The sequence below is a fragment of the Opisthocomus hoazin genome, chromosome 21, assembly GCF_030867145.1.
Source record: "Opisthocomus hoazin isolate bOpiHoa1 chromosome 21, bOpiHoa1.hap1, whole genome shotgun sequence".
NCBI lineage: Eukaryota > Metazoa > Chordata > Aves > Opisthocomiformes > Opisthocomidae > Opisthocomus > Opisthocomus hoazin.
The window spans coordinates 5,627,250-5,652,774 of NC_134434.1; the positions used below are offsets into that span (position 1 = coordinate 5,627,250).

Genomic DNA, 25,525 nt, shown 5'->3' on the forward strand with positions numbered 1-25,525 from the left:
CCCCTAAATCCTATGAATTTCTCACAAGAAGCACCAGAGACCTCCCAGCAGCGGGAAGCCCCACAGCTAAAAAAACTGCTTACATCCACCCTGCCCTCACGCTCATCCATCCGGTTTTGCTCCACTAAAACAGCAACCCAGTGCTATTTTATTTTTTCTTTATATATGGAGAATGAGTCAGATTAATCTGCCAGCAACACAGGCAGCCCAGAGCGCACCGTGGCCCCGGCTGTGGGATGCTGGGGCTGAGACACACGCAGCAGAAGCAGGACTAAGCTGTGCTTATCCCAGCATTCCACACAGCACGCTTAGAATGAGCCCAACATAGAATCACAGAATCAGAGAATGGTAAGGGTTGGAAGGGACCTTAAAGATCATCTGGTTCCAACTCCCCTGCCATCAGCAGGGACATCTTCCACCAGACCAGGGTGCTCAGAGCTCCATCCAACCTGGCCTTGAACACTGCCAGGGAGGGGGCAGCCACAGCTTCTCTGGGCAACCTGGCCCAGGGTTTCACCACCCTCATGGGGAAGAATTTCTTCCTAATCTCTAATCTAAATCTGCCCTCTTTTAGTTTACAGCCGTTCCCCCTTGTCCTATCCCTACACCCCCTTGGGAAAAGCCCCTCTCCATCCTTCCTTTTGGCCCCTTCAGGCACTTGCAGCTGCTCTAAGGCCACCCCGGAGCCTTCTCTTCTCCAGGCTGAGCAGCCTCAACTCCCTCAGCCTGTCCTTGGAGGAGAGGTGCTCCAGCCCTCGGATCATCTTCATGGCCCTCCCCTGGACCCGCTCCAACACATCCATGACCCAAAGAAAAATCTCCCTTTGGGAGAGCAAACCCCATAGCAAAGCCTCTGAGCAGAGACCCAGCGCTAGGCAGAGGCTGCACTGAGACCCCCGCACCAGGAGCGAGCTCGGGCGCGGTGCACGCTCTCGCTTTGATCGCTATCAGCGTCGACGAAGATGCCAACAGCGTGCCGGGAGCTGGGCGCATCAGCCCCGTGGGCGGCCTCGGAAGGATGAGGCTTCGCGATTTCTTTTCTGAGAAGTGCACCGAGACGCTCTCCTCCCAGAGTGGCTCCTTCCTGACCTCAGTAGTTCACATTTCCCCTCCACCGCTCTTCATAGGGGGGCAACTGTCAAGTCAGAAAAAAAAAGAAATAAAGCAGAAATACCGCATGCTCAAGCTGACTTCGCCCACAGCGCTCGGGCTGGGCATCGGCTCCCAGTGCTGTCAGAAGCGACTCGGAGGGGTGAAAAGCAAATGTCTCCGTTTCCTCCCTCCCCCAGAGCTGCTCTCACCATTTCCACTACGTCCTCACCAGAATAAGGTGGTTTTCTCCAAGTGACTGCCCAGAGGAAGGGCCAGCTTGCAGCAGGTCGTAAGCGGCAGGGTTGGAGGTGCCCGAAGCACAGGGGACAGCAGAAGCCCTGCAGTCACGGCATCCCCTTGGGATGCATCCCACACTGCGCGGGAGTCCAACCTGCAGCTCCCATCTCCAGGCAGCTGCTTTAGCCCCCCGAGCAGGGCACAGAGGCACCTCCCAGGGCTGGAGCCACCCCAAGCGCTTCCACCCAGCCTGGACAGCGATTTCAGCACGAGAACCCACCACAAGCCTGGAAAAATCTGTGCAAAGGTTAAAATTTGCAAGGTTTAGTAAGCAGCACAGCTTAATTCTGCGTTCAGAGCTGGAATCATAGAATGGTGAAGGTTGGAAGGGACCTTAAAGATCATCTGGTTCCAACCCCCCTGCCATCAGCAGGGACATCTTCCACCAGACCAGGGTGCTCAGAGCTCCATCCAACCTGGCCTTGAACACTGCCAGGGAGGGGGCAGCCACAGCTTCTCTGGGTAGCCTGGGCCAGTGTTTCACCACCCTCAGGGGGAAGAATTTCTTCCTAATATCCAATCTAAATCTGACCTCTTTTAGTTTACAGCCATTCCCCCTTGTCCTATCACTCCACACCCTTGTGAAAAGCCCCTCTCCATCCTTCCTGTCGGCCCCTTCAGGCACTGGCAGCTGCACTAAGGCCACCCCGGAGCCTTCTCTTCTCCAGGCTGAACAGCCCCAACTCCCTCAGCCTGTCCTCATAGGAGAGGTACTCTCCAGCCATCTGATCGTCTTCGTGGCCTCCTCTGGACCCACTCCAACACATCCAAAAGTAGTTCAGACACTGCGTTTGGCTACTTAGTGACCAAGCTTGAGGATCCCCACACCAGGCTTTTGTTCATTCCCCATGAGGGTATTTAGATGACTGTAGCTGAGCAGAATCTTAAGCTTCTCTTCATTAGAGCTGAGTAGACTGAACTCACCAGGCACAACATGAGAGGTATCACTGAACGCTCCTCTCCTCCAGCTCACCGCTGACCTTCATCCATCCTCCCTCCCCAGCACCCCTCATCCTCTCCAACTCGCACACAGTCCCGTGGCAGAGACACAACAGCTCCTGCCCACCCTGGGACCCTTCAGGCACCCTCCCCAGCAGCTCCCCAGCCACCGCACCCCTCCAGCCCCCTCACGCTTCCGACTCCGCTGTACGGCATCCCCGGCACCACCAGCAGCCAGACCCAAGCCCAGCACTCTCCTTCACCAAAGGCTCCCCGTGTCACTGCTCAACAGCAAGAAATAAAGTATTTTCTTCCTTTAGCAGAGTCTGGTTTGACTGTCATCTCTCTCCAGCAACACGGAGGAATGCGAACTCTCTGAGGGGGGTCTCCACGAGGAAAAGGAGGTTGCCTTTCCTAGCACTTTATAACAGGGGGTTTTTTTGTGAGTCAAAGACAATTAATTTTAATTTTGTTCCTCCAATAAACACTGCAGTTCAGGAAAGATTTTCTGTTTAGACCCCAGTGTTGACCACGGTCCCATCCAGGATATAAATCTATGGTGGCCAAAGCACTCGCACTTCTCCTTTGTGCTGATCTCACAAACCTCAGCTATTCAGTCACTTATAGGGGGGGGAGAGGGGGGGAACAACGCATCGGAAGCAATTACTCACCCACTCTGGGGCAATCTCCTGTAAAATTATCATGGAAAAATAAAGCACTAAATAATTTAAAAACGAACAAAATTCTAGCAAGGTCTCAGCCCAAAAAGCTGCCACACGGTGAGTGTTATTTCAGTGTACGGAAATGGTGAAAAGGGGGGGAAAGCAAATAAATTGGGAAATAGAAGTGATATAAGAAGTTAAAACCAAGAAAGGAGAAGGCTACAGCACAGTTAAGAAGAAGATGGAGGGATTCATTAAGTATATGAGGAACAGAGCCCTGCCATTAGTAACAGCCTGGATCTGACACAGGACAGCAATAATTAAACTGTTGCTTGTAACACAGGGAAGGCAGAAGAATATGAAACATTCCTGCTCTGTTTTTGAAAAGAAATAGGATACACTGTTAAGGGGTGTAGGTAAAACTGTGCATTATGTTCTGTTTTCCCTAATTCGGATATGTTATTGCAATAACGAAATACTTCCTACTCTGACTGCAAGGGGGTAGGATGTGAAACAGCAGCTCTTCAAAGCAAACACATTAAAAGTCAGCAGGGCTGGGCAGCCCACGTGGACGAGCACGAAAGGCGTTGGCCAAGACGCGCTGCCCCGGGGGCTGTCCAGAAGAGGTACCCCAGGGCCGGGGCACAGCACAGCACATCCACCGCCGACTGCGGAAACGGGGTTTGCTGGTCACGCTGAAGATTTCTGGCAACAGCACAAATGCTTTTGATGAAAGGGAACTTTCTGATGTGTAAACGCCTGAGATTCTCCCAGGAATGCCAGGCCATTCTGCCAAAGCCCACAAAACCCACATGAAGAGGACTGAAAGCCAGCGGGCGGAGAGACGGGGGAAAATCGTCAGGAATGAGGAATCACTGGGCAGCACAGATGCTTCCAACAGAGCCCACCACCGCCCAACCCCTGCCCCGTACAGTCTGGTCTTTGCTAATGAGCCGGAAAACTTATGAAATCATTTTTTAAACGCTACCGTAACACGAACACCAGCGCTGAGGGGCTGGGATTAGAGAAAGGCAGAGTTTGTGAATGACATGGGAATTGATTAATTATAATTACAGGAAGAGGTGAGTTCTGCGGTGCACAATGAATTGCTTGGCGAGATGAACTCCTCTGGACACGCAGTGTAACGGTGCCAAACACGAGGTCGCGCTTCCAGGAACCAGGAATGTAGGTCACACTTCGGGGCCTGTTTCCCAGAATGTGGGGAGACAAAAAGCACCCAGGAGCCCTGGTCATAACTGCACAAACTAAGCCCCAGGGTGATGTGACAGCACGGGGAGCTGGCATCGCTCTGGTGGGTATGAGGAAATGGGCACAGCGAAAGGGGTTACTCCAGTACTTGGCAGCAGGGAGGATATCGTTTGCATCTCTGTGTTGACTCAAAGGTAAACAGAGAAGCAGAGGGATTTGGAAGAACTGCACAGACAGTAGGAACTCTGAATCTGACAGCCCCCGAAATTAATTTCATTTCTTTCATCTGCAAGACGATTTGGGAGTGATTTAATTGCAGTCTACAAGTGCGAGTACGAGGAAGGGAGGTCAAAACGACATTCAAAAATTACCTCTGCTTGTTGCTGCTCTGTCCTCACCACTGCCATCCCAAATCCCTTCGTAGGCCTCTGAACATGGCTCACATCTTTATGGCCACTATGGTATCTGATCTAGATTTAAGTAACGTCGATAACAATATCTCCACACTTGCTTCTGACAATGCGGCAGAGATTACGCCCATGGGTTTTGAGGACTATACGCATCAAAGCAAGGCTAGGCTGCCTGATTACACAAAGGAGTCTTTGCTCATGGTGAACAAAGACTCCTCCTCTCTCCATCTCATGCATGGACAACTGGCAAGACGCACAACTTCTCTGCTCAGTCTTTACACATGTAAGAACTAACACGACTTGTTCAGCACCTTGGTACATCTTCCTACAGCAACAAGAGGCTTGGAAAGACTGGCTAGGTTGGATCCTACCTCTAACTCCGAACGTTGGAAGGAAGAAAAGACCTCCAAGCCTCCAGTAGCACCCACAGCTCTCTCTTATCCAGGTGCCCAGGTAGGTCAGCGGATCGTGCAGAGACAGAAGAACAAGTGTTTGGTTAACATGTCACCTACCAGCCCATCTGCTGGAGACAGCATCTCTGCTAAGCCCGTGTAGACATCTTTCCAGTGCGTGGTAGATCCTGTCCTCTGTGCACGTGGTGTGCTGCATTTTAATTCATCTCCTAAAGCAAAAGAAGGCAGAAATTTAGTACACCAGGCCCTTATAGTTAAGTGCAAGGAGGAGAGCACTGCAACTCTTCTACTGTAGTGCAGACACCACCCCATTACTGTGTCCTGTCACCCTTGCCAACCCCAAAGCCAATGATGCACCATGCTCCGCTCGCTGACATCTTCCCCACTGCTCCCCCAACCCCTCCCAACCTTGGCAAAGAAAAGGAGGTGCACACATCCACGACCGGATCATGAGAGGCTGTGGGGCCAAGGCACCCTGCCCCTGACCTGCTGCAGGCATATCTGCCTTCTCATGACTTCCGTCTGTGGGACAGATCAAGTCTTGCTCACGTGTTTGTGGCAAGGAGGTAATCTTGGGTTAGCCTCCATCAAAGATAACACTGCAAGAGATTGCAGCTGCAGCACCTTGCAATGGGCTCGGATGGGAATCATAGATCAGTCCAGGCTGGAAGGGATCTCAAAAGAACATCTGGTCTAGCCTGGGAAAACTGACAGGAGAGCCCAAGCTCCTGCTCCTTACGTTAGGCATGAATTGTCCTTGACAGCTGTGGAGTCCACTGGCGATGGCCAGAAACCCACTCCCAAATGCCAGCCCTGTACCAGCCAGGAAAGCCTCCAGCACTGCCACACAGCTGACACAAAGAAAAGGTCCACGTGCCCTTGTGGCAATGCAGGAAAATACAGAGGGGACCTCAGCCCCAACACCCGAGGACATTGTGCAACTGCGGATTGCCTGCCTGGCCGCAACCTTTTCACAACACAGCTCTGTGCATCTCACCTCTCCTCCACGGCTCGGGGTGCAAACCTAAACCCTGGGCTGGCAGAGACTGTGCCGGGGGCAGGAAGATTTTATCCCACCCACTTCATATGCATCTGTTTGGGACACAATGAAAATAAAAGCAACTTGCCCAGATTTACTTCTCAGATCTGCCCTGACCATAAGCAAAGAGGTGCCCGGGCAGAGATTCCCTCCTGCCCTGCAGTGCCAGCCCGGTGCCGGGGGGGACCCTGGGGTGGGTGTCTCTCTCCTCTCCCAAAGCATAGAGATGGGTCCGTCCCACAGACTCTTCGTCTCTTGGTTAGAGTCAACACAAATGCACAAAAGGAATCAAGGAAGAAGACATAAAACCTGCCAACACTACAAAAACCACCTGTCAAAGAGGCCTTTGCTTGCATCCCAGACAGCACATTCCTGTACTTCTGCCACACATTCATGTAGGTCCCGAAGCTACCTCAGAATGCTTGATTCTCTGCTTATTTGGCCAACGTTTGACGCTCAGTACTGAGCTGCGCCCATCACAGCTCGCCACCTCCACCCCGGCAGGAGCAAAAGCCACTGTGATCTCAGCAGAGGCTCCACCCGGTCCCCTCTGCTTGGTGCACCCAGCATGGCCACCTCCACCCACACTTCGTTCCTGGAAGTTGCCCCAGAGGGCTCAGTAAAGCCATGCCTGGCTGCTGGGGCTCCCCAAAAGCCAAGGGAGCGGTGAGGCCAGCTCCAGCCCTGCCGCTCAGTCCTTCCTGTGCTGGTGAGAAGCCACCAATGGCTCCAAACAGGTGAGAGCAAACCCCCAACAAGGAAACACTGACCTGCCAAATGCAAGCTCTCTCCTTCACCCCAAAGAGGCTCATGGGCTCCTGCCTCTGGTGTCCTGCTGCCACAGCCTGTTATTATTGTCTTCAAAAGTTTTATCCATCCACAGTGGGTGCACAAGGAACACACAAGAAACACTCCGCAGCGGTGCCGAGGACTGAATGAGCGGGGAATCTGCCCATCAGCACCTTAGTCATGACTTGTGGCAAGAGGAAAGCAGTGACTAAGAGCACGGCATGACTCATGAGCACCCTTTACAACACACAGCTCACAAAAATACACCTCCCTGCACGTCAGCTTGTTTGAGAGCACAGCTCGGTCCTTGGAGGGGAACACGTTCCTCACCGCACGCTCGGGGTGAGCCCTGCACCAGCGCAGCCACCCCTTCCCGACACCTCTCATATCCCAAACAGGCAGGGAATTTAAGGACAAAATATGACCAATATAACATAACTTTCAAACCACAAAACATAGTCTTTGGGGTTGTTTTTTTTCCCCTGGTGTGCTATGGACCACACATGAATCTAAACCTCTTCTCCTAAGGCAGTGCTTATGGAAGCATCTTTCATGGGAGAGGACGCAGTTTGTCCACCGCAACCGAGCAGAAAATTTTCAACCTATTCCACTGTTTCTTCCCCAAACTCTCCCTTCCTTCCCACCCACGTTGAGCAAAATGACAAGGCAGGGGACAGTTCTGGAGGATGTAATCAGACTTTCCAAGGAGCTCTGTTGAGCATCTCAAGAACACTGAGAAAAACAAATGTTGAGGTCAAGGTTTTTAATCAATGCTTTGCAATGGCTGATGAGGGTGTTGAGCCACTCTGCAAAAAAAAAAAAATCTGTCCCTTCGTCATTTACCTCCAGTTGGGCTCCCAGTAGCAGAGCTGTTAAACCAAGAGCTGCTTTGGCAACGCTGGAAGGTGCAAGGCATTTGGAGCAGGTAGGAGGGACAGCACAGTCGCTGTGCGGTGAGCTGCCTGCGGTCACGTTTCACAACACACCCGGGGCAAACGCTGCGAGCGGTCATGCCCCAGCACCCTTCAGGGACACCCTCGTCACTGAGGCTGGCTGCTTTGCACATTTCCAAGCAAAGCAACACATTGCAAAAGATGTGGGTTTCCCTGCCTGCTCCCCAGGTCTCAATAACACTTTCAAAAGAGCAAAACCACCACCCAGGGAAGAAAGAAGGGTTTTGATGGACCAATGGAGACAAAACAGCAGGGAGGATAACGAGAGCAGCACTGGATTGTCACAAATCTCCTGACAGCAGCTCCACAGGCAACGCAACAGGGTGCCCACACATCTGCTCAGCCTCCATGTAAAGCACTGAGAAATATTGCTCCTAGGAGGCAGGGACAGAGAACACCGCGGCAGCTGTGAGGAACATCCTCAGGCAACAACTGAGTATCACCCTTCGACAAGGCATTAACCACCTCTATTCAGAAAGCATAGTGTGTGTGGAAAACGTGGCCAGATCGACTGCCACTCCTGCTCTGCGCAGTCTCAGCAAGAGCTGAGCAAAGCAGGCAGAAGGGCTTTATCCCACCACATCTCACTCATGCATCATACCCCAGCCCTACAGAAATCAAGCTGTGGCACTTTGAGCCCTGAATATTCTCCAAGACGAGACTGGTCTCCCTCCTCCACTAACTTTGCACCTTAAAAACAGTCTCCAAACACCATGCAAACCATACAGTCACCATTTAAGAGGCAGAGAAGCCCATGTTTAGAAAAGTTAAGCTATTTTTCTGCTGTCCCACAGCAACTTGTGGCACAGCTGGGAGCAGAAGGCAAATCTCCAACTCTCCATGCACGTTCCTTACCTTCCATGCCATCTTCAGGATCAGCACAGTCAGAAAGGACTGGACTTCTTGCAAGAAGATAGCTAGATCTCACCTAGACAGAGTCCCCATCACCTCACACCGTCTGGTTCATACATGTAGGTGACCAACCAAGACTAACATCTACCATCACACATCCCAAGAAACACTTTCCTCTCTCTCTCTCTTCTACATAGGATGGCTGCCCACCATCAACGGGGTGCATTTGAAGACCGCCCCAACGGAGGTGGCAAAAGGAACTGACAGAGACCGAGAGGGGAACTGGGAACCTGGGAACCGCAACGGCACTGATCCAGGCGCAGGGAAGCAGCCAGCTTGCAAACAGCTCCAGGACAAGGCAGGCAGAGAGCAAAGCTTGCTCTCGTTAACTTTACATCATGTCGGTAATGTTATGGTAACCTCAGCCACAGCGGTGACAACATTTAAGCCCTCTGGTTTTAAGAAACCCGTGTTTCAAAGGAAACCAGTTTGCCTCGAGGTTTTGCCCTGTTTCCAACAAATGGCCAACGTCATAGGCATGGGGCAAAGTTGAACCTACCCCCTCAGAAGGCCTGCTTGCCCAAAAGCCACCAGATAATTTTGAAACAAACAAAAAAACCCAAAAAACTCTTGAAGTGAGTGAGAAAAGGCATAGCACACCAAAGCTCAGTTTGGAAAAGTGTCTTAGAGTATTTGTGAAATTGTCCCAACATCTTGCATGGATGCAAGATCTTTGGAGAACTTCCATCTGAGATTGCTTAGTTGTAAGTCTTCATTCAGCTCTGTATGTCACTGTTAAAAAGTTAGACAGATTACTCACAATTTTCGTGTTAACTAATGTCAAATAGGTAAACATTTATCCCTTGGTGGAAAGTGGAAATTTGCTGATCTTTGTTTTTAGATGCTCATTTGCTGTCCTGCTTTGAGACACAAGGTTTGCAAAAATCTCAAAGTTTTCAAAGAATATGAAAAAAAAAATCAAAAAATAATGTATTTCCCTGCTGGGCTGTGAAGCCTGAGGCCATGGGGAGCCCTCAGGGTGTCACAGCTCCGTGGCAGGGGCTTTCCACTCAGCTGGGACAGACTGTGGCTCCCCCACTTGTCTTCATTGCCCTGAGATCTTTCCCTTTCATGGCTTTTCTCCTGCTTAGCGAAGGAGAACACCTCCACTCCTTCATGTCAAGGATGACACTGCCCAAGAGCAGAGGGTCTCTCTGCACACAGCAGCCAAGTTGAGGAGGTGACTGAGGCCATTAGCAGTTCCCACACCATCAGGACGGGGCACATGAGAAGACGATGGGGTAATGGGCTTTTCTTCTTGTATTAAGGTCCACCTGAGTCCTAACTTCAACATCCAAATGACTTCTCTGATCTCCTCCTGTAGCGGTGGAGCCCAGGACACCACCACTTGATGGGAAGAGAGGGAAACAGCTCAAAGATCAAGTCCAAAGCTGGCGCTGGCCAATGAAGCAGTGAATTAGATCGCTCCCTCCTGGAACACCAGTCACCTCTGATTCAACCGGCAACACAAATCCCTGCCTACTCGTCCCAGACAGCTCCAGTACGATGCCCCGGGGTGGCACCATCCCAGCCAGCATCCTGCCATCTGCTCTAATCCACTCCCCCAAAGAGAGGAAACCCAGGCAGCCATGTAATAAGCTGAGAGTTCCCCTTCCATGGTAGCAAATCCCAGCAGCATCTCCTCGGAAAGGAAAGGACCTGGCTGAAAGTCCTCTACCTTCCCAGAGAGAACCCTGAAGCACAGAAGCAAGGCACCGCTCTGCCTGCACCGGAGAAAGCTCCTGGGTACCTTCACGGCGGGATAATGCCCTTTCCTGTCCCGATTGTTCTGAGGCTGCTGGCTGAGCATCCCGGGCAGGAAACGGGAGAGGAAAAACAAGCCCCTTCACCCACGGGATCAGCTCATAAACACGCTGCCCAGGTTTGCCGGCAATCGCAATGGGTGGAGGGACATGGACCACCTCACAGAGATGCTAACTCACGGGTTAGTGCGGGGAGGTGGCTCAGCATTTGGCTCACTGCTGTGGTTGGGCTTAGGGCACTGGGGAGAAAAGGGCAAGAAGTCTGATGAGGATAAAGAAAAAAGGAGCTTGGGCTGATGCTGCAATAGGAGGAAAACCATTTAATTGGGAATTAAAGCAATTGGATTCTAACCAGAGATTTTTCAGGCCAAGATCCTCATACAAGCATGCCAGTAAGGTCATCATCTCCCTCGAGCTACACCTCAGCTTTCTGCCTCTTCCAGTTCATCTGCAAAATGGGCAGTGGGCAACAGGGCAGCACGGGAGCTTTGGGAGGTACATCCCACTGCAACAGAGGAGCTGGATACGTGGCTGTGCTGTGCAATAGAGCAAGCACAAGCATGGTACCCGCTCCTCCAGTGAAAGTGTCTGTTTTTCTTAGATTACAGAAGAAATTTTGGTTTTACCTATCCGTAGCTTGCAAGATTTTACTGTCTCCTCTACATCCCGCATGGGAGCCAAAGATAGAGCCAAAGACTGTCTCAGAGCCGAGAGAGGGGGCAGCTGGAGGAAGTCTTGTAGAAATCAAGGCAACAAGGGGAGGAATCTGCAGTTTTTAAGATTCAAAATTCAGCCTTCGTGTGTTTACTACTCAAGTCAGTCCTCTGCAAAGCGCAGGGAGATGAAGGTGATAAGATGTTCGTTCAAACCACACAAAGGCAGCGTATCAAAAGATCCAGGAGGCAACTGTTTGACAAACATCCTTTCAGGGCGCTTGCAAAGGAGCGTGTACCATCCAAACACCCCGGCACCCCGCAACGTCCTTATATGGCCTTGGCTTCCTGTCCCGCTGAGCAAGGATGAAAGCTGCTCTTACCCAGAGGAGTAAGAGCACGCTGAGCCACAGCAGGGACCATGAGAGACCTTCGCTCCTTGGACTGCAAAACCTCACCTCCAAGGAGCCTCCACTCCCCAAATCAACAGAAGAACAGGCAGCAGAGGAGCGACATGCAGAATCTTCTCCAAAAACCAGCTGGCAAAACCCAGACCGAGCCCTTACTGAATCTTGGCCATGGAAGAACTGACCGAAACCAACCATTGTTGAGGCCACAGAGGACAAACACAAGAGAAATCCACTTAGGTGCCAGTACCCACTTCTCTGCAAGTCGCCCTGTACACCAACTCACCCAGCCATACTGTGCTGGCTTGCCGAGATCATCACCCCCACCGCTGCCAGGTAGTGGTACAGGCTTGAGAGCAACACATAGGGCTGAAAAATTTGTCATCGGGTCTGATTTCTTGAGAAGTCAGTCGCAGCCGTGCCTGGATACCCTGCGGGACCTCCCCCTTTCCTCAACTATAAAGAGAGGAACCAGCTTACTTGGAACAGGACAGATTACAAACACGAACCACAGAAAGATCCCCATGATGCTCTCTGCTGTACTGACACATAGTAAAATACAACCAACAGGCAAACAAAACATGAAAAAAGATGTTATTCCCCTTGTTTATCTTCCTCCTTTTCTTGGGGTGTGGAGGGAGAAGAGGAAGAGGACGCCCGAAATTAAGCATCCTCTCCCAGGACATGATGGAGAAGCTTAAATAAAAAGCTGTAATTTAATGCTGTCTGTGCAAGCCAGCTCAATCACCTTGTACCATCTTGTCTGACAGCAGGCACAGGAGAGGTGTAAGGGCACGTGGCCATCTCATTCATGCCCAACTCCAAGGCGGGACATGAAGACCTCGGCGATGGGTCTCGGAGCAAGGCACATCCAGAGCAGGATTTCGGGGGTAAACGAACCACACAGGCTGTTGGGAAGGTGCAGCAGGACAGGATCACCCAGCACAGGGCTGGAAAGGCAGGCGAAGGGGTAAACAAATGCCACTGGGGCCAATGCTGTGAATATTTGCTGCCGTGAGAGTACCAATGAATGAATCAGAGCAGAAACAGCTCCAAGGAGCAACGCAGACTCAGGGGTTTGATGGTGAGGATCCACAATACAACTCCGAAGGAAGCAATACATGCCAAGGAAAAGTCACACAGACAGAAGGGCACCGAGTGGCATACTTGTAATAAAGACATCAGGATCAAGGTGGTTTTTCAGAGGACAAAAACCACCAAAAGGTGAATTGGGCATTGGTTTGAACAAGTAACAGAGGAAAGCATTTGGCCCCCTGGACACACAGGGTGTCTGGTGGTCCAATGACCGCATCGATGTGCAAAACCACCACCAGGAACGAGCAGCCCTGCTCATCACTGGCAAACTCCACATCCGAGGTGTCCAGCTACACGGATGCATCTCTGCTGGGAAGGATGGGCCGACCTGTTGGGAGATCCCATCTGAAACCACCTATTTCTTGAACTGCTCTGGAAGGCAGATTTTCACCGCAGTTAGCCCCCTACTCTGGGACGCCTGGAGCAGCACACATCGAAAGTCTTGATGTAACAGATGACCAACAAGCCATTCTATGAACCAGCAACCTTAAAATTGCTGTGGGATTTGCACATAATGCAGGATTCTGAGCAAACAGCAGTATTTGGAAGTGAAACGGGAAATAGAGGTTTAGGCATTGATTTCGTCTTAAAGCGGAAGACAAAGCTCATGGCACAAGAAGAAAACCTGCTTCTGAAATAGTAACAGCATCTGTGCGTACAGGATAACCATGCTAAGGGGCATTACCTCATTACAGGAATGGTGCAGGGCATCCCTACCACGCTAACAGTAGGAAATGAAGATCTGATTTATTAGTGGTGAATGCTGTCTCGGGAAGAAGAGAGGTACCAGCCTGGCAGCTCCTTTGACATGAAGATCTTCAGTGCACAGCAGCACTACGGCAGTTGAGCCCTCCTCGAGCAGAAGGGCAATGTTGTTGTCTTGCTGAACTGCAATGGCTCATTTATACCAGAATACGTGAGAACTGGAAAGCTTACTAAGACGTAGAGATCGCTCCTTGTTCTCACCATGTCTGAGAACCGGGCTGAACGAGAGACTCCCACCACAGAGGAGGGAAAGCACCTAGTGTGCAAAAGCGGTTTCAGAGTCCTTTTAATGTCAAACAGCACCTACAGAAGGTAACACAAAAGGGGCAAAGCAGCCCCCAGGTTTTACATCCAGGTTTGGCTGCCAGCACGCCTCTGGTGCCGGCTGGGCAGCCCCGCTGCGGGCACAGCAGGTCCGGTGGGGCTGGGGACCGGCGGGGCTCCTCGCAGCAGTGCAGGAAGGGGGGCTCAGCCCAGCCCAAGAAATCGAAATGTGAGATGTGATTCATCTCACCAAACTGCCGACAGCTAAATTCAGAGACCTCTTTGTGAGCTGCTTACCTGGGGCGGCTCAGCTTGTGCCCAGGGGTATATCGGACGGTCACTCGTGTCGTGCCAGGACACGCCTGTCCCTCTCCACTAAACGCAAGGTCACTAGCTCCAATGCAGTCACCCAGCTCGCAGCCACGCAGAGCTCGACTGGATGAGCCCAGCCACAGATCACAAGAGGCTACTTTGCAGAAGGAAGACCAAATTAATTCACAATACACATTCACAAAAGAAAATGGCTCTGTGGGAAGGCACAGCGTGGCCACCATATCCACTGCCAGGGCACAGCGAGCGTCCCTAAGCAGCAGTCTTAGCAGACGGCTTGGAAGTTCAGTCTCACCTAACAACCGCATGTCTGTACGGTCACTTCTGCTGCTGCTCTGCCTGTCAGGATGCTGACCATGGACACAGCGTACCAGCATGCAGCAGAAGGAAATGCCTGTGGTCAGAGGGGAAAGGTCTCCAGCTTAGAAAAGAGCTTAAAAACATACTGCAACCAAAGGATGGAGCATTGTTCAAGTTGGGGACAAGGAAAAAACATCCAGGAGAGGCAGAAATAAGGGAAACTGCCTCTGCCATCTTCCTGTAATAAGCAATCTCTGGTCATCAATTTTGTGTCTAGTACCTTGCCTGCAAAAGCAAACCCACCAAGGAAGCACTGAAGGTGCCACACCACAGCTAACATCTGGAGAGACGGAGCACCGAGCAGCCCAGGGCCGTGCTGCGGAGCAACGCTGCAGGCAGGGGAGCAATTACGGATCCAGCCGGGGACTCTCCCTAATGCAAGCCAGGATTGACTTCTTCTCGCCCAGTGTGACTTTCCCAGCCCTGCACCACAGCCCACACTGCTGCTTTGCTCTCAGGGAAGAGCGAATGCACCAGAGGGGTGAATGCAGCAAGCTGCAAGCTAAGAGCAAGACCCGGGGGAGGGCGAGAAAGGGAGAGGGGAACAGAGCAACCGCGAACCTCCGTGCACACACACATCTGACGTCGGAGCCGACGGCGCTCAGCATCACGTAGCCCTGAGCAACACCACCAAAAAAAGAAATACAACGCCCCGTGCATAGAAAGCAGGACTGCCGCGGTCACGGGAAGCAGGCTACCCGGGGCGCGGGTCTGCACGGACGCCGCAGCCCTGCCATGCAAGCAACACCGCTCTGCAGAGCCGCAGGAGGAGGAGAGGCTTCCGGAGCGGTCGGGGATAAATATTTTGAACCTCCGGTGAAGTAGGGCAGCTGGGTTTTGGGCTGTAGATCCCGCAGTGCCGGTGCTTTTCAGTGGTAATCACAAGTGGTTTATCGCCCCAGCTCCCTCCGGTACAGCTTTGCTCTGTTCTGCTGGCACCGAGTGCCCCCAGCTCAGGGGATCGGAAGAGAAAGCCAACGGGAAGCTGAGAAATGCCTAAGACACGTCAGCTCCCCACAAACACCTCCATCCAAGCCCTTCACATTGCTGCAAATGGGAATTATTTAACAAGATTTCCCAAATTCCATCCCCAAGATTACCTGCATTAGCAGCCAGAGCTTAAGGCTAACGCTTATGCGATGAAGACGCCGTGAGCTCCAAAAAAATAAAACCAAGAGGTGCAAACAAACACCAGCTCTGAACTGCAACCACTTCTTGCTTCAGAGACTCAGAGATGGAGGCTCCACGAAGAAAGAAAAAAAAATAATATCAGGAGCAGGGTCCTAATACTGTCCTTTGCTGTCTTTTGCTCTGGGATCTGCTACCGTTGAGCTGGTAAAGCCTCAGACGCGTTTTACAGCCTCAGGAGCAGGACCCAGATCGCTCACCAGCGGCCAGCTAGAAGCAAGCCTGTACACGCTCCAGGCGTTGGGTACGGGCTGCCCAGGATGCAGCTTTGCCACGTCCCACCCACGGGTCGGCACGCGGCGGGGTCTCGGGACCAGCCCAGAGATCCACGGAGATGCGGCTTTAGGGTCGGGTTTTCAGAGGGGTGTGCATTTAACGAAAGCAACAAATTCATTTGCAGTAGGAGCAAAAAACGGGGAGGCAAGAAACTTAGTAAAAGGAATAAAATAACTGGAGAAACTGTTTGGAGGTGAGCAAATTCCTCAGTAAATTGGCCTGGATTTCAGCTCAGAGGGTGCGCAAAGGCGAGGAGTGGAGAGAGGGGGGTCTCAAGGACTCAGAACAAAACCTTTCAACCCATCATTTCGAAACAGTGTTTGCGCTCCTCCGACTGTGATTCAAAAAGTAAAAATCAAGCCAGAAAAAAAAAAAAAAGAAACTTCTCATTTCTGATCAAATGAGACATTTTCCTCCACGCACCAGCGTTCAGGTTCATGTTGCAATGAGCAAGCCCCCACCAAGCCAGCTCTCCCGACAACCAGCATCACACCAGTTTTCAACAACACTGGCTGGGAAAACCAGTACCCAGGTGGGTACCTGCCACCAAGGACGCCTCTGTGCTGGTTCGCCCACTGCTGGCATCCCTAAAGCAGCTGTAATCCCGAGCGCTGACTGCGCTCCTGCGCCTCAAGAGCTCCCCAGCCGCTGCCGCTCAACTCTTCACCTCTTATGGGAACGCTTGTGGCTTCCTTGGAGCTGGGGCAAAGCATGAACCCCACGGCACGGGCACGGGAAACATCTTGCCAGGGTCAGAGCAGTGAACTTAGGGCTGAGCATGCTCAGAGGAAGAGAGCTGGGCGCTCAGCTCACACCCTGACAGTGTTTTGGTGTTTTTTATGAATGGAAAAGCTTTTCAATCGTTTCACAGCTGGTTTCCCTACTGGGAAGGGCTGACCGGGAGAGCTGGTCTTCCCCGAGCCCCACCACCTCGCCAGATGGCTGAGAGCAGGAAGGAGCCCAGCTCAGCACCAGCGGCACTGGAGTATTGTTTATCTGCTGGTTCCTGTTTTTAGTTTTGTCTCTGTTTTCTTTCTTTGTTCTAAAATTGTGTTGCAATGGCAATACCTGGTCTGAATGACACGGGGATTGCTTTGAAGTAAGAACCAGCCCCAAACCTTCAAACCTTCATTTTCTTATCTAATAAAAGAGCAGAGGCCCTAACACCAAAGCAAACCATGATTAACCCCCACACCCTTTGTTTCTGAGCTGAATTGGAGCAGAGATTAACGGCACTGGTACAAAGGCACACCCCGTGCATGTCCGATCCTCCCAAATGTGGGGCCGTCAGCAGGGTTACATTTCCAAGGATGAAGCAGGGCTGCCACCAGCCCTCCATACTGGCAGATCAGTTCAAGCGATGATGGGATTTGTCACAGGCATCTGTCTGGGGGTGAGGAGTCCATCAGCAAGCTGTCATCCAAGTGCATCCTCATTGCAAAAGGTAACTACGGGGCTACTGCTGGAGGTGATGCAGGGTCTGTTGCTGGGCACCCAAATCTTTCTGCGGTCCCACTTGCCAGGGTTTCCTCCCAGTCTCAAGCACGAGGCAGATGTAAATGGGCTTCATCAGGAGGATGCTATTAGTGAAGACCTCTTGGTCACGCCCCTCATGGGCTCATCACCAGGGTCCTCTTCCTCCTCTTGCCAAGCCAAAGGGACAAAGAGTGGCCAAAGAGGTGACCCATGGGCAACCTGGGGATTTGATGCTCCTTGGTTTTGGGTCCCAGCAGGCCAGGAAAAGCCCTTCAGCCCCCAGAGACAGCAGAACCCCTGAAGAACACGGGGACTCTGATGCAACAGGCTCTCCCTCGCCTCCCCTGTGTTCCCATCGCAGCGCAGACACCCTTGAGCAGGGCCAGCCACATCCCCCTCCCCAGGGGGTCCGGGAGAGGGCCGGGAGCGTTTTGGGCAGGCGCGGCAGGGGGCTGAGGCTGACCACACGCTGCCGCAGCGACAGCTCGCAGCTACTGAAAGAACAAGCCCTCGCAGCCCCAAGCCACAAGCACAGATGGGAACGAGTTACGCTTCAGCTGCAGCTCACAAACACACGTCCTGCCGCTTGCCGAGGAGGGGCCAGGCTACGACAAGCTGTATTTTTAGCAAACCATGACTGAGCCCCCAAAAAAACATGATGGCCCAATCATACTCCTCTGCGTGCAGTCCCTGCCTGGCTCTGAAGGCTCTGACCTCGGCTTCAAGCCTGCGGGTCCCCCGCTTCCATCCTGCACCCTCACAGTCTGGGTGCCAGCCTCAAACTTACTCATTCCCATCGTTTTTTCCTCCATTCCCACCTCCGTGCCTGGTGGTCCCCCTGTGCTCACCACAGCCACCGCTCAGGGTGATGCATCAGAGCCCTGCGAGGGACATGGGTTGGAGCAGAGCTCCTCTGATGGGACGCTGGACACCTTCCACTTTATGAGAGAGCTTCAGAAAGAGAAAACAGCCTCGATGCGATGCTTGCAGAGCTTTTAGAGTTTAAAAAAAAATTTACAGTTTCCAGGCTGCGCTTGAGAAACCACGTGCCACTGCCCCAAGGCTGAAACACTTGATTCCCAAAGCCCAGATTAGCACCAGCTCCCCCCAGGAGCCATGATCTTTGGGAATTATTCACTCCACTTTCCCTCAGCACCAGACTGGGACATTATTTAACGCACTTATCCTCAAATCACTCCTCCAAGAAAAAAAAAAACACACTACTACCCATGTAGTGATGGGGAACCAAGGCTGGTGGGAAAGGCAAAGCGACTTTGCCCAGGTCACCCAGGCAGGACAATGCCCACATCAGTCTCCTGGCAGCTCCTCAAACCCAGAGCATCTCACCCTCAGAGCTGCCATAAAATCCAGTCATCATATTTATTCTGTGCTTTTCTCAGCTTTTCCACCCTTTCTATTTCATCTGCAATACTCACCACTCAGGTCACACCTGAATTTAGCTGGTCACTCGGGGGACTGTTTCTTGTTTCTGAGAAGCACCTAGATAGTCTTTTTTGAAAATATAAAAATAAAAAAAATAAACAGCACAGGTTCAGCAAACCAAGGCCACTATGCTCTTCCAGGACACGGCTTTGGGAGTCTCGGAACACATCTGTGGGCTTCCCACTACAGCACTCCACGGCTGGCAGCAACCTATTCCCCTTCTCTCTTACCTCCGGGGAGACCTCAAGTTGTTTCTTTGCTTTTAACTTCAAAAATGTTAACTCAGAACAACTGCGAGGTTATTTTGACAGAGTTTGAGCTTGTGTCTCCCATCTGCCAGCTCGGAGGGATCAAAAGACCCAGAGAACCGATCGGGTCACCTCCCTGGGAAGCCCACCTCCTTTTGGGAATATGCTCCCCTCTCCGAATTAACTGGGGAGGAGTAAAGACCTGTCTAATTAGCTAGGCTGACCCCTCTGCCTTTAGCAGAAAGACCAATTAGCAGGCAATTTGCCTCTAGCAGCGGTGGGTCCTTGGTAGATAAACAATCTCTACTTTTCTGGGAGGGCAACTCTCAAGTGGGTTAAGCGCGAATTGCTTTTGGTCACAGCTTTCTGACATTTTGCAGCTATTTCTGCTCTCCTCCCCCAGCTCTTTGCCTACAAAACTCCTTCCAGTAACTGCAGCAGTTCTCTGTCTCCAAATATCGTGCTGGTTTTTACAAGCACAAGCCATGCTAGCCTCAAATCACCATAGGGTTTTGCTCTTTACATCAGCTAAGGCACAACCCAGCCCAATTTGAAATGAGTTAGCAGGCAGGATAACGAGCTTGGCGAGTACCCGCAGCATCTGTGCTCGGTCTTGCCCTCTGATGCCCTCTGATGCCCTAAAGCTGCAGGGGCCAAGTGGCTCCAGGAGCCAAGGGGTCCGATATGAAAGCCAGCCCGTTCCTCAAGGCAGCGATGCCTGCCAGCACAGGCAGCCTGTTTGGGTCTGTCTGTCAAAGCCGGCACCAAATCTGGCTTTTAAAAATTGCTGAAGACCCTTCTCCCTTCAGAGCCTTTAAATAGTTGTCTTCTGTTGGACACGACACAATAAAGCTAACACAGACAGTCACTTTAGAAAGCCTGTACTAAAAGCACCAGGCTCCTCTCCATAAGCATGGGCTTTGCAGCGCTTCACCCCGCTGCTCCCAGCCAGTGACTGGGGATGCGATGACCAGGACAGGAGGACCTGACCCTCTCACACCCAGTGACACCAGCTGATGGGGCTGACTCTGCACTGGGCACGGACTGGAGCAGTCACCGGTCCGCTCTGAGCCTCCATCGCTGCGGCTGTGCCCAGGAGCGGAGCAGGATCACCTGCCCCAGGTGCCATCTAACAGCATGCAGCACCCCTTCCACACCAGCTGCTGCAAACCTACCTGGGTCAAATGCCCAGCTGAACACAGGCAAAGGGACTCCGAGTCTGTCCCTGTACGTCCCCTTTTGTAAGGAAAGCCTTGGTAATCCTGAGGAACAGGAATCCAAAGCAGAGCCACCCCTTGTAGATCTGCAGGACTGGAGGAGGACAAGCCAGCAAGACGCATCTATCAGTCTTTTACATCACCCCATCCAATCGTGGGCAAGTCATTGATTTTGGTTTTAGATGTTAATACCAACAAACGAAGCGCCCTGTACACAAGGAACTTAAATACTGCCCGTTTTAGCACCGCTGCTCCTTCTCTGGAGACACCCTCCTCCCCTCGTCCCCAACACAGGCTGAGCGACCCCCGCTTTGGCCTCTCCATGTCCCAGTTGCCTGTCTGTAAATGGGAGGACAGCAACAGCAGCACATCAACGTCACGAGCATCCACCAGCTTCCATGGCGTGCCCCAACGCCCTGGCACTGGGCTCCCAGGTTGCCGTAGATGACAAGACCCCCAGCACCTCCCTCCCTCCCGGGCTGCTCAGACCTCGGGCTGAGAAGAAGACAGTGTTGTCTAGTGGTTACAAAGGGAACCGAAAGGCCGCAATAGAAACCAAGAGCACTGGTGCCATGGCATGGCAAGTGACCTCTCCGTGCCTCAGTTTCCTCCTCCGAAAGCAGAGACGGCGGCTCCTGCTGCAGCGTGCTCCATTAGCCACTGGCTGCAAAGCAGTGGCAGATCAAGGTGGAAGGATCATTTTCTTTCATCCTGCTATATTTATTTCCTAATGTAGCCCTCACCATCCCATTTCTAACCCTGGCAGGTAAGGCTAGCAGACCAGGACATGTCAAAATGCATATTTATAATACATAAAAACATACTAATATTTCACAGAAGTTATACTAACCCACAAGAACCACTTGCCTTAACCAAGATATCCTGCCACGGGCACCTCAAGCGCAGAGTACCCAGATACCCATCCTCAAACTTTTCGAACAGTAAAATGATGACATGCAATCAGAATAGTTCAGGCAACAGCAAACTGCAGAAATAAAGCTACGCATGAAAAAAACATATCTTCTCAACGTCAGTGCACGCAGCGGAGCCATAGAGTCAACCGCTAGTACCAGAACTGTCCTGGAGCTCTGTTTTTTTAAAACCCAAATTCCTAAGAAGCAAAATACAGAACTGCCTTGCCCAGACTATTGCTGCAGCAACAGCAACCACTCAGCTCGGTAAACCTAATTAATGAGCCAGGAAAAGTGTCATTCGTTTGCTAACTGCTTTGCCCAGGGTTGCCAAATAGACAGATAAAAGATTTAGCTGGGGCCTGTTCCAGCCAAAGGAGCTGGGAACCTGGCAGGGATCGCAGCAGATTAGAGAGGGCTGAAAAGAAAGAGGGGGGGGAGAAAAAAATCAAAATAGATTAGCACTTTCAAAATGCAAGCATGTAAATCAGCTTACGTTTGATATAATGCCACCCTTGTGAGCGTCTGGCCACGGGTCCGATTACAGCACCGCGCAGCAGGGCGCGAGAAGTCTCGGCTGAGCCGAGTTTTATTTGGGCTGAGGAATCTCACGCCACCAACTCCCTCACAAAAACGGCAGTTTTGTTTTTACCAGCTTCGTAAATTCTCGCAGGAAGCCAATTAGGGGAAACCTGGGAACAGAGGAAGATTCATAATTGCAATTAAGGCTTCAAAGTACTTCTCCCAAGTGCGGCTGTTAAAATCAGAGCTGGGGAAGCAAAAAAAAAAACACACCCTTTGAAACATCGAGCTCTCGGATACCCCACAGGCTGGAAGAGCTTCTCACTCCCATAACAACGCATCAACTGGCAGACACAGAGCTTGCCCTGACAGGGACCGATCCGGATGGGGACCCGAGCGGGACGGGCTCCAGGCTGCCACCTCCCCTGGCAGCACCTTCGCCGGGGTGCTCGGACGCTGGCAGGAGGCAGGCACGCAGGGCGTTTGCATTTACCTCCTGCCTTTGGTTTTGGGAAGAAAGTTCAGTCCTGAATACCTGAAACTTTTCCCCGCTGAAAATTTTGGTGTCCTATAAAGCCTTTGCTTCATCTATTTGATGCTTCCAGCTCCCAGGACCACTCGCAAACCATTGCGGCATCCCTGGCAAGGACAGAATGGCTTTGCAGACGAGGCTGCCTGCTGGGATACACGACATTTGGACTTAAATCTACTGTCAAAGTGATCCAACATTTGTCACTTGGTGCTACAGACCACGATCTTTCACACCATCACAAATTAAGACGTCCTCTTCGAAGTTCAGCAGTTTCAGCAGTAATCTGGATACTAAGAACCAGTGTCTAAGCAGCCCAAACAACTCTGTGCATCATGGCAGAGCTGCTCCGCCTGTCTGCAATCGAACGTACACTACAGCAGCTCAACAGCCCGACACGAACACCGCTGCAGCTACCCAGAGAGCTGGGAAATCTGGCCCTGCAGACACACCTACAGTGTCACCCACATGGACTTCACTGTCATGATGGGATGGAGGTGGCTCTTCTGGTTTTGCTTTGACTTTTCGAGACTAAAGCTTTTTTGTTTTTTTGGTTATTTTGGTTTTGCTTTGACTTTTGGAGACAAAAGCTCCAGTTCAAGGTGAAATATCAATGAGGAGACGCTCCACTTGCTGGAGTTCACCCCCACCCTCTCAGACAGAAAGCTGCAGCCATTTGTTTTTGGCTTGAGATTCACAGCCCAACCAAGTGAGGAGCTGAACCACAGCTTGGCATATTAGCAACCGCGAGACAGACAAAACCTGAAAATACTCTACGATCTGCTCAAATTGAACATGTTTTAGACCATAGCCTGGGCTTGGCCATTTCAGCTTGGAGTAGAGCAGAACAGCCCTACTTGTAGAAGTTCAGCCCTCCAGCAGCTGCTGACCTAGATCAGGGCCTTCTGCATGTCGGAAGATGTCAATGATACTCTCAGAACTGGTCAAACACTTCTAACCAGGGCACAAACTTCTTACATCTGGGCTGTGTCTCTGTGTTGGTGTGTATGTATATTTTCTATAATCTTCTATCTTTCTTTCTATATATATTCCATAACACTGTATCTAGTCCTTCTCTTGCAGGAAAGCTCAAGTAAGGGAAGCACAATTTACAGGAATAAAACCTCTGCACTAGGACATCTTGCAGCCCAGCACTGCCAGTTGTGGATTATCCCCATTCACATCTCTCATCAGCAGAAACGGTGGTGGCAGCCTGTGCCAGGGCCCCAAACACGTGTACCCGCTGCTCCACTATGCCCTTGGCAGGAAAAAGGGTTGAGAAGAGCCAAGAGGAGAAAAAGTAAATCACCCAAGGTGTCAGGGCAAGTCCCTGGTAGGCCTGGGAAGAGACCACACAGGTCCTGCACCAGCTGTAGCCTGGACGCACAACCGCATCGCTCTGCCTGTTCTCCGAGCCAACACTCACAGACACTTCCCTTGTGACAGCACCTCCTCTCTAGACAACACTCCCAACAACAGCTTTTCTTCCAGCCCCTCCCAACCTCATCCTCTCTCTAAATAGCCTGAGAACATCACGCTCCAGCAGACAGCAGAGCCAAGATGAAAGATGGAAAGGCTGCTCTCTTCGGTGGAGATGCATGCTCTTCCTTCCACCCAACACACCAAAGCCCCTGGAGCTGCAGCCACGCTTGTGCCCAGCAGTCTCGAGGAGGAAAGATCTGCTACCGCTGCATGTGGGACCCAGGAGCCCACGCAGGCGAAGTGACTTACCCTCAGTCATCTTCATCCATAGCATGCCCTTAACCGCATCTGCTTTCCCCCACGTGTCCACATCTACCTTCCCCCCATGGCCTCGCACACCCCATCAGCTGCCTTCTGCCACGGCTGAGTCGTTTGCAAGGATTTTGTTGGTGAGGTTTGGAGTCTACTGCAGGATCTGCCACGTGACCTTGGAAAGTCATTTGTGTATCTGGAAATGTATTGGCTCTAGGTATTTTTGCATAAGCTACTTTCCCTGCGGTGTTTTTGCCCTACCACTGAGTACGCAGGACTCAGTAATCAAATGAGGTCAAAGAAAATTCCAGCCAAAACCCCGGCAGCCTCAGTCCCTCCCCAGCAGCAGCTGCTGCAAACAGCCAGCAGCATCCGAATAAGCACAGCCCGGGCTTGGATGATGGCTCTCCCTCTCTGCTAGCACAAGACAAACCATCACAGAAAGTGGGAATAATCCTGTGGGATTAAGCAACCTGTTACGAGCAGGGCTGACATCTAAGACAACACGTCGGCAAGCAAGGGCACGGACTGCTGGTTCCCAAGGGCAGAACTGGAGAAGGCAACTCTCTGGAGCAAGGACTGCAGAGTTGGCAGCCCACCCATCCCACGCCTCTCATTACGCACCGAGTAGACTTCCCGTCTGAAGAGGAAGCCACAAGCCATGTGGCTGAATCCATTCGCACAAAAACATACCCCTCCCCACCGGCTGAAGCCAAGGGCTCCGCCACGGGCTCACCCATTGAGATGGTTTCCAAGAGCAACCCACACTTCTGCATTTTCGACAGAGATCTTCTTACTTCACCTTCCCGCGTGCTGGCGCCAAAAGGAGAAGTGCTCTGGAGCCAGGGGGGAAGTTGTGCCACCGTTTCCTATTCTGAATGATGATTTCACTCTCCTGCCACATCCGAGAGCCACATGTGGCAACCGCCACGCAGCACAAATAAGCTGTGAGGTTGTTAACATGCAAAGGGCTCTGGTTTGGGCCAAGCAGTTCCAGGAAACTCAACAGTCATGTTCAAGAAAATACAAAAATAAAGACCACACACAAATGATCTGGTCAGAAATATCTGTGCAGTCCCTTGGCGCTCGCGAGGCTGCAAGACACCAAAGCAGGGCATGTGGCTCAGAGAAGCTGGGGAAGGAAAGACATGTGAAAGCATCAGTTCAGGTCCAAGCAATGACTTCCAGCGCTCCCCTAAACAACAATCAGCACGTCTAGGTTGGGGTCAAGCAATCCTGGGGCCCTCTCTTCTTGTCTGAAGGGGGTCAGTTCTTTCAGCTCCTTCCCATGGCCACGCAGCACCGTCTAGTGATGGGGGAAGAGCAGATCCAGAGCAAACCAGAGATCTGCTCCTCCCCACACATTCATGGAGCTGGACTCTTCCCACCTGGATGCTAAAGGAACAGCTACATACCAGCTGACCACCGACAAATGTCCGAAGGAAAGACTTCACCATTTTTCACCAGGGTTTCCCCCCCATTTGCTCAGTGTGGGCATGGGGGCCAGGACCTATACTCGCTCCAAGTAGCTTAGGTCTGTCTTCAAGTCTGGATGGCAGATTCAAGCATCACTCCATAGGTAGAAGGCTTTCCTTACACCTGTAATAGCTTGGGTTTCTGCTGACACCA

At 51.7% G+C, this 25,525-nt stretch overlaps 1 protein-coding gene across 3 annotated transcripts in view; it reads right to left on the reverse strand.

The window, feature by feature from the left end:
- Window positions 1–25,525, reverse strand: part of PIK3R5 (phosphoinositide-3-kinase regulatory subunit 5) — a 64,428-nt gene that overhangs the window by 24,644 nt on the left and 14,259 nt on the right. For all 3 annotated transcript variants that reach the window (XM_075441144.1, XM_075441142.1, XM_075441143.1), the window contains exon 2: window positions 5,122–5,231. In XM_075441144.1, the coding sequence (XP_075297259.1) occupies window positions 5,122–5,218 (97 nt within the window). In that variant the 5' untranslated portion in view covers window positions 5,219–5,231. The remainder of the gene's footprint in view (window positions 1–5,121; window positions 5,232–25,525) is intronic.